The sequence below is a fragment of the Pteropus alecto genome, unplaced genomic scaffold (assembly GCF_000325575.1).
Source record: "Pteropus alecto unplaced genomic scaffold, ASM32557v1 scaffold21, whole genome shotgun sequence".
In the NCBI taxonomy this organism is placed as follows: domain Eukaryota; kingdom Metazoa; phylum Chordata; class Mammalia; order Chiroptera; family Pteropodidae; genus Pteropus; species Pteropus alecto.
In genome coordinates this window covers 4111972-4125416 of record NW_006436282.1, presented here as the reverse complement: position 1 = coordinate 4125416, position 13445 = coordinate 4111972, and the positions used below count along the sequence as shown (strand labels likewise).

Sequence of the window (13445 nt, the reverse complement as noted above, 5' to 3'; positions counted from 1 at the left end):
GGCATCTATCTCAGAAGTTCAGCGCGTAGCAGGCCGCATGCAGGTGAGGTGACTCGGCCAGGGTGGGGGAGGGGTGCTGCGGAACCCTGTGACACACGCCTCCCTTGCCCTGTGCGCGCCCGCGCTGAAGTTGTCCCCAAAGGGCAGTGTGACAATATCTGTGGGTTTTCAGCGCTCAGACAGCAGAGTCCGGAAGCTGGTGCACGTGTGGCTGCTCCACTTGGGAGCTCTGGAGCTGGCTGGTATGCTGCCCCGAATTCTAGACCCCAGCTATCCCTGCCGGCCTAGTTTTGGCTGGAGTAGCCCACAGCCAAAGTAAAGCTAAACACTAGACACAACTAATGTAGACGCTTGCTTCTTCGTTGGGGGTGGAGGGGATGGGTAGGGATGATGTGGAGTCCGCGGGTTCCTGGTCTCTGAAACTCTGGAAGAAAGTGCTGGAAGGGCCCAAATCAAGATCCAGCTCTTGGAGTTGCCGATTTGAGGGGAGCGGATACGAGGAGCAGTACATTGACTTAGGTTAAACTTCTGAGCTCCCAGCTGGATTACCGCTAGAATAAGACTGACACTTCATGAAAGCAAACTCTGGACCGAAAGTACCAACTGTTTGGTTCCCGAGCCTTTTGTCCCTTTGCATTTGAGCTAAGATGTCCTCGAGGCAGAAGATAAAAGAACGTGAGGTACAGAATCCAGACCTGGGAAATGGAAAAGTGGGCTCTTGGGTGCCATGTCCTTAGAGCCCTGAGGGGCAAATAGGTGGGCTTTACCCAATTTCCCAAAAGGGCTTTTATCCCTGTCTACTTCCCAGTCTTTTGGGGGTTCTCTTTTGGTCCATTGGAATGACAGACCATACGTGCCCCATTTGCTTTTGCAGGAGTCTTTGACTACCGGACACAGAGTCACAGACCCTCTATTCCAATGGTATCCAAATAGACGATAATATTGAACAAAATATGGGGCCACCCACTCTTCGGGGACAGCAATTTGGGCATCATTAAGTTATCTGTGCTTAAGACAGTAATATTTTATAATTCATTGTAGGGATTTAGGGCTGCAGGAACTCTCTGCCATTAACAGCTGAATGGACAGAGGGCATTCTGAAGCATCTTTATCCAACCCTTCTCTGAGCACTAGTCATCTAATGCAGAGGAAATACTTGCTGCAAATTTGTCTGTCTTTCCCCAAATTGCAGATTTTCAACACATGTAAATTACAACTCGACTCCCAGCACACCACTAAAAATATTGTTCTCAGTTCCTTCTTGCCGTCATCCCACATCCCTGATTCCCCATTTCAGTATCAATGTTCAATTTAACACTCCCCCCTTGTGCAGCCCACGGGGCAGAAAGGTGGGGAGTAAGGAAAAACCGTCGCCAACCTCATCCCCAAAGCATGTGCACTTTCCAAGGTTGCTGATTGGAACACATTGTCTCCAGACTTTGTAGAGCTGGGGTTGGGGCTTCTGCGATGTCTTTGGTATTCACTGAAAACAGATTGACTGAGACCTCCTCCCCCAACAAGCAACGACACATATACACGCACAGGCGCGCGCACACTTCCCCCCTCCCTCCATTTTTCTCCGTACTTTTTTTTTTTTTTTTAAGAAATGCTTTGTTGTGTTAAAACTAGTTGGACGAGTTAGGGTGTTGCTGCTGCTCCCGAAGCCCTGGCCAATGGAACCCGATCCACCCCGCTGTGCGTAAGCGCGCAATTAAGGATTTAACCAAGGCTGTGCTGCGCCTCAGCCAGCAGTCAGCCTGCCGGAGACAGAGCCTCCACGACTCCCAGCCTCCACCTCGCCGCCACCGCCTCCTCCTCCTTCTCTCCTCCTCCTCCTCTTCCTCCTCCTCCCTCTCTCCCTCAGCCATGTCTGCTTAGACCAGAGCAGCCCCACAGCCAACTCGGGCAGCCGCCGCCGCCGCCGCCACAGCAGCAAGGACAGCCGCCGCCGCCCGGGAGCGATGACAGGAGTGTTTGACAGAAGGGTCCCCAGCATCCGATCCGGCGACTTTCAAGCTCCGTTCCAGACGTCCGCAGCCATGCACCATCCGTCTCAGGAATCGCCAACTTTGCCGGAGTCATCGGCCACCGATTCCGACTACTACAGCCCCACGGGAGGAGCCCCGCATGGCTACTGCTCTCCTACCTCGGCTTCCTATGGCAAAGCGCTCAACCCCTACCAGTACCAGTACCACGGTGTGAACGGCTCCGCCGGCAGCTACCCCGCCAAAGCTTACGCCGACTACAGCTACGCCAGCCCCTACCACCAGTACGGCGGCGCCTACAATCGCGTCCCGAGCGCCACCAGCCAGCCAGGTACGGGAGCGTGGGGGCAGGTACGGGACTGGGGGCAGATACCGGAGGAGCCAGGGATCCGGAGGAGCGAGGTGGGGGTGGGTGATTGCGGCCCCGCCATCCACTGCAGTGGGGGCTCACTCGGCAGAAGGAAGTGGGGCCTGAACTCTGCAACCGGGAGAGGTTCCAGGGCCAACATTTTAGGGAATCTTAGAAGAAGCCTGCAGGGGTTCGGAGCAGCGTCTCTCCCCTCCGGCACCTTGGTGGAGGGGCCCTTAGTCTCTGGATTCCCAACTTGTCTGGTCAGGGAGCCAGCTTGGCTGGAAAGGGGGTAGGGGTGGAGAGAAGAAAGAATCAAGCAGCCCTAGTGGCGTTTGCGTAATAAAAGGGAGGTTAGTTGGAATTTTTAGTAAGCGTGCTCGGTTGGTGGAGTGGGAGTGGAAGGCTGCCTCAAAGTCTCTATCGGGATTAGTCTGAGAGTAGCCAGAAGCCAGCGTCCTGACCGTGCCCGGAGCGCGGGGTGCGGTGGGGGGCTGGGGAGCTGCAGCATGCGGGAGGAAAAGAGCGCGGAGAGCCTTGCGGTTTTTCTAAGGCATTTCCAAAAACAAAAAGCCATTTAAAGGTGTAGGAGGCTTGCCGAGGGGTCACGTTATCGGAGCGATTTTTTTTCTTCATAGGTGCCTAAAATTTGTCTTCCTCCTCCCTACCTCCTTTTCGACGGCCTAGAAACTTAGTGGGAGAGTTTAAGAGTATTAGTGAGCTTGGGCGGTAAGAGAGAGGCATGAGGTCTCCTTGGAGAGGTTTTGCTGGTCAGGTTTGATCTCTTCCCACCAGCACATTAATAATCCTGCTAATATTAGCATCCCCTACTCTGGCAGAATCCAGACCACAGCCCTCATCCTCCACCCTTCCTCTCCCAGGAGCGTGTCTTTCTCTCTCTCTCTCTCTCTCACACACACACACACACACACACACACACACACACACACACACACACACACACACACACACACACACCATGAAGAGGCTCTCCGCCCTTTCCAGAGATGGACACTTTTGATAAGGTGGGAAAGGGGACTTGTGGCCCCAGGGCATGTTCGTAAAACACGCATTCAGAAAGTCTTTCTCCCTCGTCTATACTCAGGATTTTGAGAAATTCGTCCTGACTTGCCGCCCCTTTCCTACGAAAACATCCCACCGATTTCTTTTCAATGCGTGACTTGCTAAACTTTAAAAGAGGGCCGAGAGTGGGATGTCTTCGTTCCTTTCAATGTGTTCTGTATTTCGTGCACAAGTGAAAGATTTTTTTCTTTTGGCCAAGAACTTATTAAGCCTATTTGTAGAAGAAACCAGACACATCTGTGCCTTCACAGATCTGCAGGGAGATTATGGGGGCTGCATAATCGGCCCTCTGTCTGAGACAGCCCTAACCGCTTGCTGCTGAATTGAGGGAGCAGAGTTTGCTCGTGGGCCTTTGTACTTTGGAGACCTCGGTTAGCATCTTCCCTGCCCATGCGTCTGGCCTCTGCAGGCGTCTGAACAGACGCTTCAGATGGGGGTCACGGCCCTTGAAGCCTGGGGAGGGGGTGGCCACGATCACCCCAGAAATGCAGGTGAGCACAGGGCAGGCGTAAAAACAAGTCCGGGTGAAGCAGAAACCGCTGCAAGAGCTAAATCCCAGACGCCAAGAAGGGAGCTGTGCTGTCCAACGCGCTTTGCACGAGTCCTAGAGAACCTGAATGAACAGAGGAAGGGAATTAATCAGAGACTGACTACCTGGCCTTTCCATGATTTGGGGGAGGGGCTTATGTCTCTGGGTCTCGTGAAGCAAAGGTGGTGACATGGAGAAACAGTGAAGCCTGCATGGTAAGAAACTCAAGAACCGTATTTGAGGGTTCTGCAAAAGAGCCATTGTCTGCCGACAAGTTCTAACCGGGTCTGTTTTGATTATTTAGAGAAAGAAGTGGCCGAGCCCGAGGTGAGGATGGTGAATGGCAAACCAAAGAAAGTTCGTAAACCCAGGACTATTTATTCCAGCTTTCAGCTGGCTGCGTTACAGAGAAGGTTTCAGAAGACTCAGTACCTCGCCCTACCCGAACGCGCCGAGCTGGCCGCCTCGCTGGGACTGACGCAAACACAGGTAAATCCGGCCGCGGCCCGGCAAGAGCCCTGCCTCGGCTGCAAGCCTAGCTGAGCCACGCGGTTTGGTTCCCGCGGGCTGGGGCCCATCCGATAACATGCGCGAGAAACTCATAGGCAGACAGACAGAGGCAGACTGACAGATTGAAAGAGATCCACCTTGCGCCCTTCCCTTTATGAGTCAGGGCAGGTATCACCGCCAAGCAACGGTAGCGACGGGATGGAAACGTCGCTCATCCCGAGATGTCCCCCGCTCCGGGCCTGCGAGGGCGAGAGGCAAACTTCTAGACTGAAAACAAAAGGTTGGGTTATTTCTAGGACGCTCTCGCAGCCTTAAGAAATTGGTGCTCTGCACAATGCAGAGCCTCTCGGAGCGAGCGGGGCCCGGCGGCCTCGCGGTGGTCTCAGGCCGCGCAAAGGCCGAGGACGTTGCCTCCGGCCAGAAAAGCTGAAAGGTCACTCCCTGAAGCTGCGGAGCTTTGGGCCGCAGCAACCTGAGGGGCACAAGGCACCGGGCGATGTTGTACGGGGAAGTCTTCCCTGGGGGGTCCCATTCCCTTTACTACTACTCCAATCCCTATAGAAGAATAAAGAATGTTCCGAGTCGCCGCCCAGAACCGCAGGCGGATTCTGACCTCTCTCGGAGATGTGCGAGTGGAGGCAGTCGGAGTGGGGGATTGGGGAATCGGGGGATCGCTTCTTCACCTCCAGGAACTCGCGCGCGTAGCCGGCTCCAGGTCCCTGGCGTTCCGGTCTCCGGCCATTGTTTTGGAGACCTTGGCGGCGCCGAGTTCCATGCGCTGTCGGCCTACACGTGCGCGCACGTAGCAGAGTACCTGGGAGACTTGTGCCCCTCCCCGCCCCCAGCCTAACACAGCAGCCTCGGGGTCGTGCCCTATCTGCGGCCGGAGCGCACGGATTTCGCCTTGGCGCCCTCTGGGGTGGGCGATCCAGGCTTTGCCTTAGGCCCAACTACTGGACCACAGGCCGCGAGCTGCGGGAAGACGCCAGGCGGAGACGCCTGGGGGTCGAAGATTCCTCCAGTCGCCGCCCCGAGGAAGGCGCGGGCGGCCTCTGAGTGGACTGGTAACATGTGCCTTTGTTCCCTCACCCAGGTGAAAATCTGGTTTCAGAACAAAAGATCCAAGATCAAGAAGATCATGAAAAACGGGGAGATGCCCCCAGAGCACAGCCCCAGCTCCAGCGACCCAATGGCATGTAACTCGCCGCAGTCTCCGGCGGTGTGGGAGCCCCAGGGCTCTTCCCGCTCACTCAGCCACCACCCTCATGCCCACCCTCCGACCTCCAACCAGTCCCCTGCGTCTAGCTACCTGGAGAACTCGGCTTCCTGGTATCCTAGCACAGCCAGCTCAATCAATTCCCACCTGCCGCCGCCGGGCTCCTTACAGCACCCGCTGGCGCTGGCCTCCGGGACACTCTATTAGACCGGCCGCTTTCTCTTGCTCTCTTATTTGGGACTACTGTGTTTTGCTGTTTTAGAAAATCATAAAGAAAGGAATTCATATGGGGAAGTTTGGAAAACGGAAATGAAAAAATATTCATGTGTAAAGCTTTTTTTTTTTTTTTTTTGCATGTAAGTTATTGCATTTCAAAGGACCCCCGTCCCCGCCTTTTTTACAAACGGACTTTTTTGCGCAACTGTGGACACTATCAATGGTGCCTTGAAATCTATGACCTCAACTTTTCAAAAGACTTTTTTCAATGTTGTTTTAACCGTGTAAATAAGTGTAGATAGAGGAATTAAACTGTATATTCTGGATAAATAAAATTATTTCGACCATGAAAGCAAAATGTTTCTAAAAAATACTCCTTTGCCCTCGCTCCTTATAATGGGCTAGTAACGTTTTATGCAGGCAATTAAAGGAAGACAGATCTGCAGAGATTCAATAAGGCAAAAAAGAAAGCAGAAGTTGGGAGCTGCATGGATACAGAACTCTACATGTGTATATGTTGGATGCTGTGCTTTATATATCTATATACATATGAGGCCTGTTTATAGTACTGCCGTATAATAATATTTAGGTTTTTTTTTTTTTTTTTTTTTTTTTTTTCTTTTTGCCTAACCACAAAGACATTTAGATAATTTTAAGTTTAACCCCAAATTGTTTCAGGTGGAAAGTGATGCTGGAATCTAAATACAGCCTTCCCACCTTGTGTGTAAGAAAGGAGCAGAAATCCCTTAGTAACCACTCAAAGCAATTATGGTAGAGAAATGCCCCCCACCCCATCAGCCTCTGCGTTTGCCAGAGCAATTAGACAAATTATACTCCCTTCAAAGAGAGCTTCCAGGGATGAAAAAATGAAAAGAAAAAAAAAATTCTATTACATTTTTTAAAAATCTGAAATGTTTGCAGCATGGCAAATAGGAGTGCGTTGGACTCCTTGGTGTATGATAATAAATTTATCTGAGCTCCTTCAGAGAGAGCGAAGGATCACACGACCCTAGAAAAATGATGGGCCTAAGTAAATCAGTAGCCCAACAGGGCACGTGAGGGGCATTAATTTTTCTGCCGAGAGGGAATTGTGGGGTGGCGGAAAGAAGTGAGAGCATTGTGGCCCCGTGTTGATTTCATTTCGCGTGAGATAATTTCTAAATATAAACCTTTTCTCTCCATCCTCTTTACCACTTTGGTTTTTTCAGGAAGGAACTCTCTTTGCTTTGCTTTTACATAAAACAGTGGCAAAGCAGGTTCCAAACGATGGGAAATTGAATCTGTTTGTGGGGATTTCTCCTTTGTGAAGCTTTCTTTGGGGCAAAGAGGAAGGGTGTGCGGCAGCCTTTGCCTGCTTCCCTTCCTTCTCCCCTAGAGCCTGCATATAGACATCAACAGTGTGACCAGAGCTACAGCCCTGGAGTAAAGCTGCGCTCCCAGGCCTCAACGGAAGGCGTCTTTTTGACTGTCGTTTAGTCCGCCTGCCTCTGTTTCTTTGGGATGCCGAGGGAAAACGTATGTTGGAAATTACAAGAAGCAGAAGATATATTTACAGCTAGGAAGGAGGCAGCAATAAATGTGACAAAAGAGTCTTCTGGCGGGGGGAGGGTGGTTTTGGAGATTAGAACATAAAAAATTACATCCTGTCATCTGAGGATTTCTGAGAAGGTTCTTCCAGGGTTGGGAGAATAGACCTGAAAAGGCACGCTGTCTGCCCGGCGGGGAATTTACCTGTGCACTCGCCCTCTCCTTTCCTCTCCTCCCCATCTCCTCAATTCCGTCTTTCTCTTCCCGTTTCCTTTCTAGCCAGGCGATTTGGAACGGCTTCGCCCTTGTGGGGATTAGTGGTTTGATGGGTCTTTAGGCGAACCCTGCCTGGTCGTGGGGCGGCAGCCAGGGCTGTGGACCCCTCCTCCTTCCCCACCACTAAAGCGCGAGCGGCCGCTCCTCTTCTCGCAGCTTTCTCCACTCCTCGTCTCACTCCAGCCTTCCTTTCTTGGAAGAAGTTCTGGGTGATGCGCTGAGAGAAAAGCCACTCGAAGCCCCACTTTTTCTTCTGCGCTGACAGAGAATAGGAGGATAGAGGGAAGAAGTGAAGGGATCTATGTCCTGCTTTGCTTTTCTTTACTTGTGAGGATTTCGGGAGTTTCCATTACACCGAAAGCCAGCGCTTTCTATCCGGGGCATTCGGCTGGGAAAAACGCTGCGCGCGCAGTTTGCAAGGGCCAGCGTTCCCGTGAGCGGGCTTCCCTGGGGTATGTGTTTGGGAAAGTTGAAGAGGGTGCACCCACTGCATCTCTCACATTTCCCACCCACCGGCTCCCTGAGAGTGGCAAGAATGTGCTTGGAACACTCTCTCTCCCTTTCTGCACATACAGAGAGCAGATATTTTCCCAGCCATCCCCATCATTTCCGCATCTCCGTTCCTGGCTTTGAAAGGGGGACCCCTTCACTATCACCCCGAATTATCCGGCGCGGTCAAGCTGAGGGAAGGGCGAGTCCAGACTCTTTCTGGGGAAGGAGAGGGAAGCTTTTCTTTAATGACCATCTTTCCACTCCCCACCTTGACGCTGCTCGTCGTTAAGGACACTAATGCCTCGCTGCGACATGGGCAGGCAGAACGCCGCGCACACAGACTTGGTTTCAGGATTCCTTCCCTCGTGCTAACCTCACTTCTTCCACTCGCAATGGCCTCTTCTCTCGCGCGGTTTTTTTTTTTTTTAACTTGGTCTGGGAGCCGTGGACAAAAATATTCTAGCAAACCAGTCCGCCGCGGGTTTTCCCTGGCACCATGGGGATTCTCCCGGGGGAATTTAACTCCCTGCAGTCCTGTGCCCAAGGATGTAAAAATAACAGATCCTCAGCAAAGTCTAAAAATATCCGTGTGATGTTCCTCTCCCTTGCCCTCCTGCCTACCCTCTCTTTTTCTCTGTTGTTTATTCCCATATCTAATATACACATGTACCACTCCCTAGCACATTCTCGGGCTACCCGACCCTGCTCTCCCCGACCTCCTCCTGCCGCTTCCGGTCCCCACTTGCTTAGCTCTCAGTCTAGTGCTCCTAACATGTCGAGCCCACCCCAAGAGTTCATTTCCTTTTCCGTGGGTCTCTCTACATCCCCCCCCACCCCCCGCCCCCAACTCCATCTTCAGATGTCTTCACAAAACCCAGGAGGGCCAGGACATGCTGGCAGGGCCACTGCGATTCTTCGGTGCCCTGCCTGCCTCCTGGGCCCTCCTGTAAAAGATCAGATAAATTGGCCTTTGTTTGAGGCTCGTGTTGGGCTAGGCGGATTTCTGCCCTTCCTCCCCCCCCCCCTTTTTCCTGGCGGCCACCTCCTTGTGGAACAGGGGGCGGCCTGGGCAGCCGAGAGAAGCCGCATTCCTGTGGGTGCCAGGCGGCTCCAGTGCTGAGCCACAGGGCCTGAGACACACACAGAGGAACCCGCAGACCTCGCTGCCCTTGATCTTGCTCTCTCTCTCTTCCTCTCATTGGGGCACCCACCAGGGAGCCTGTCCACCCACACTCGGATCCACCCAGGTCTCGTCCTCAGACAGGAGCGTGCTGACCCGCACACCAACACACGCACACACCCTCTCCCGGTGACACAGGCCAGGCCAGGATCTCCCCGCCCATGCCAATTCTCTCTCTCCCGCCCCTTATCCCACAATCCCAGACGCGCCGGCTGGCCTCCTTTGGCTCCTTTGATCCCACCGGACGCCCCACGACTCGCGGCGTCCTGGCCGCGCCGTCCTGGGAGTCGCCCCCAGTGCGCCAAAGGCAGGCGGTGCTCGCCTCCTCCCGGCGCGCCCTACAGCTTCCTCCGGCCTTGACATCACTGGACTGTCTCCTGAGCTCCCCAGCTCGAAGCACAAGGGATGGCTGCCGGAACACTGCCCCCCTGCCCCCCCCACCCCACTTCAGCGCTTCCTTTTATTCGAAGAGAGGGACCTTTAGGGCTACCCAACCACCACCCCCATTCCCGCCCCATCTCCGCAACCCTTGGATCGCGCGCCTCCCACTGGCCACTGGGATCTTGCCAACCCGGAGCTCTCCAGCCCTCCCTGGAGGCACGCCCTGAGGGCAGACGCCCTCCCGCACCTCTGCGAAGCGCGCCACGCCGGCGGATCCGACTGCGGTCACCCCCCCTCCTCCACCCTTAGGCACCCCTCCCGCAGCGTCTGGGTGGAGGAGCCCCTCTCCCGGGAGCTTGGGGAGGGGGCGCTGCGGCTTGCTCACGCCCTCCTCTCGCGTTCCCAGGTTGCCCGTCGTCCTTGCACACTACACTCGCTTTTTTTTTCAGAGCCACAGCGAACTCTGGGCCTCGAAAATAGCCCAGATAGCGGTAGCACATGTGGGATTGGCTAAATATTTTTCTACGCGGCCCTGTCCCTCACTCCCCCCATTCACTTTTTCTTTTGCAATTGACAAGCTTTAGGTTCCCCTGTGGCACAGGGCAGAAAGTATACATCGTATCTAATGCGGAGGGGAGTGATGGGGCGGGGGTGGGGTGGGGGGTAGGCGGCAGAGCCTTCCCTTTCAAGCATCCAGAGTTGCCAGCTGTAATGTAATAACTGTTTTATAGTCGAGCTCTAACCATGAAGATAGGAACCTGGGGAATTTACACGAATCTCTCTTTAAAAGAGACGTGAGTCCTGTTTTGTAGCAATTAAATGTTTCTGCTCTTTTGTTCCCTGGGTCTTCGTATTACTTCTGATTTATGGGGATCCGAAGGAGACTTTTTGCCAAAAGCGCGTGTATTATTGAGTCTGTTCCACATCCTAAACCAAGATTTTTATAAAACCGTGAAATACCACACATTACGACCTTTCACCACAGGAAGGAAAAAAATGGCTTCAAAACATCATTCTACACACACACACGCACACGCACGTGAGCACACACACACACACACACCCTCTAAGTTTCAGTAATGATTCTCTGTCAAATCTCCACTATACAATCTACTGTATTTTTTTAAAGTGGGTGGGGTGCAGGGCGATAAACAGTTCACAAGCTATGATTTATTTTAAAGCATTTTTTTTTCTTGCAAAGGCGAGAAGACAGAAATCTGCCACTGGAAGCTTATTGTCATCTAAGGACTATTTCTGCCATTTGCCATTTGCAAGGTGGAAGAGTAGTGGTGGGGGAAGAGGCAGGATATGGACTCAACTTTCATCTATAAACAGGGGTCACTAAACAGGGGACATTTCATTATTGCCCTTATATTCACAGGAGCTAGGAAACCTGCTTGCCACCCCCGCAGGGCAGCTCCCAGGTCTGTGAGATAGTGGGAAGAGGAAGAATCATCACAGACTGTCTTAGAGGCCGGAAAAGATGCTCAGGAAATTCTCTGTGCTCATGATGGGGAGAGCAGGAGTTTGGGTATCCCTGACCAGGACATCCCCCCTCCCTTAGGAACCAGAACTAGACCTCATAGTCTCAGCCAGGGCAGGGTTCATCCTCCTGGTGCAAAAGCCTGGGGTTCACTTTCACTCTGGGACCCACACAGTGCTCCAGCCTCTCTCCAGACTGTCTTCCTCTAACTCTCCAACTCCCTCTCTCTTTGGTCCTTTCATATTGCAAGGAGACTGACCTTGGTCTTTCACAGCCATTTCTGGGGATAGAGACAGTCCTTTATCAAAAATACTGAACTTTGTAGAATTCAGAAAGCAGCACATCAGTGACTTGTAGCAAAAGAAGCAGCTGGACTGGTTTATATGGAGCCATTAATTAATAAAAGTTAATGACAGGATTAAAGCCAATAGCCAGCCAAGCGGAGTGGAGGAGACAGCTTCTCAGCCATTTTATTTAATTAGCAGTAATTAATATATTTTCTGCTAATATCCTTTAGGACTCTCAATGACTTGTTCCCTGTGAAAGAGAATGGAGATGGAGCTCAGGAACACTTACATGTACCCAGGGCATTTTGCGCTAATGACAAGAGAGATTGCAAATTCATTTAAGAAAATGTTCATAAACAAGTGACTGGCACAGTCTGAGGCAGCCTTGGTGGAAACAATGGTGCAACTGACAAGTGTTCTTGGCTTGGGGGGAGGCATTTTTTTTTTTTTAAGCAAGAAAATGCTTTAGGGGAGAGAGAGAGAAAAGACGGGTTAAAAAAAAAAAAAGAAGAAAAACATTATTTCAGACTCCAGGCAACAGCAGATGCAGCAGCCCTTGCAAACATATCAGCCCTATACATACTGAAGATTTGGACACGTAATGCTTCAGACCACTGATTTGCTATTTTCCTAATTCCCGCGCTCTTCTTTTTCCATATGAATCAAACAGTCTTTTGTCCTTCAGGGTTTGATTTGATCGCTACTGTTCACATTTCACTTTTGTATTTTCCTCTTCCTATACCATTACTCATTGAGTGCCCTGTGAAATTACAATTGTACATTTTCAACTCAGCAACCCATTTGCAGTGCAAAAATAGGGTCTAAATAATGGCTGAATTAGCCCTACTGGACAGTTTCAGATGTAACACTGTAATAATTATATTGCAGGCTGGATTAGGATGCTATTATCATAATCTGGACGTTTACAATTATCTGTAATTTGCAAAGATGCGCCAGGTCTTGATTACAGCAGTTTTTTTTTTTTTTTTGTATCACGCTAACCATCACTAAACAGTGACAGTAATAACAGCTAATTTTGCTGGCAATATAAGAGGTGCTGGGGTGTGCAAACAATTTCACACCTGGATGTGCTCACTCAACCAAGAATATAGAGAAAGAGCTTCTGCCCTGAGACTCAGAAAAATATTCTCCTCTGCTTCTGTTCAGTATAGATTTCTAGACCCTGATCATTGCTTAAGAGATATTCACTGGGGGTAAGTTTTTATTTCTTGCATACTTCAAGGCACAGTTCATATTTCTCTTCTCCCACTTTCCAAGCTATATGTATTGTTGTTCTAATTCATTATGGACTGCAACTTTGCTTTATAGATTTTTCAATTCTGACCTTTTATCCCCCTTTAACAGTAAAAGCGTTGTCGTTCTGGTGAGTAAAAGGATTCGGGTGAGAACGGGGATCCTTGAAAACTCGGTTTGTCTCTTTTGCTTTCTGTGCTGTTGGTACATCTGGTGCAGCTTGTGACTTGAGACTGCGAAAAGGACCAGGTTTCCGTAAGATTTGGAGGGAGATAGTTGGAGATTTCAAGCTAAAATCGTTTTGAAAAGTGTTATTCAGCGCTAGTCCTAAGCCAATTCATTGGGATCTTTACATACGGCGATGATTTTAAATTTAGGGGCGTCGAGAGAGCAAACGGAGCTCGAGATAGTGCTCCTTTATTATCACAAGTATGCGGACATTTGCAACGGCAGGTGTAGTCTGAATCTCTGGACTGTACAGCCCTTTCAACATCTTTCTCCACTTGGGAGAAAGTTTCAGGAATAACTAGCCTCTGAGACCCTTCGGGGCTGCTTTTCAGGGCCTTTGCCTCAAGCCGGGGTGGGGGGAGGGGCGGGATGCTTCTGGTAGAGCTACTGCCGGCGGGGCCCAAATGCTGCGACCTCGGGGTTGGAGGGGCATGATTGGCTGAGAGGCA

General features: G+C 51.4%; 1 protein-coding gene across 1 annotated transcript; it reads left to right on the top strand.

The window, feature by feature from the left end:
- Window positions 1-1753: 1753 nt before the first annotated feature.
- DLX5 (distal-less homeobox 5) lies at window positions 1754-6240 on the top strand. Its single transcript, XM_006911927.1, has 3 exons — window positions 1754-2316; window positions 4251-4435; window positions 5550-6240. Exons 1-3 carry the CDS (start codon window positions 1962-1964, stop codon window positions 5877-5879), a joined length of 870 nt encoding a protein of 289 aa, XP_006911989.1. The 5' UTR covers window positions 1754-1961; the 3' UTR covers window positions 5880-6240.
- The last annotated feature ends 7205 nt before the right edge of the window (window positions 6241-13445 follow it).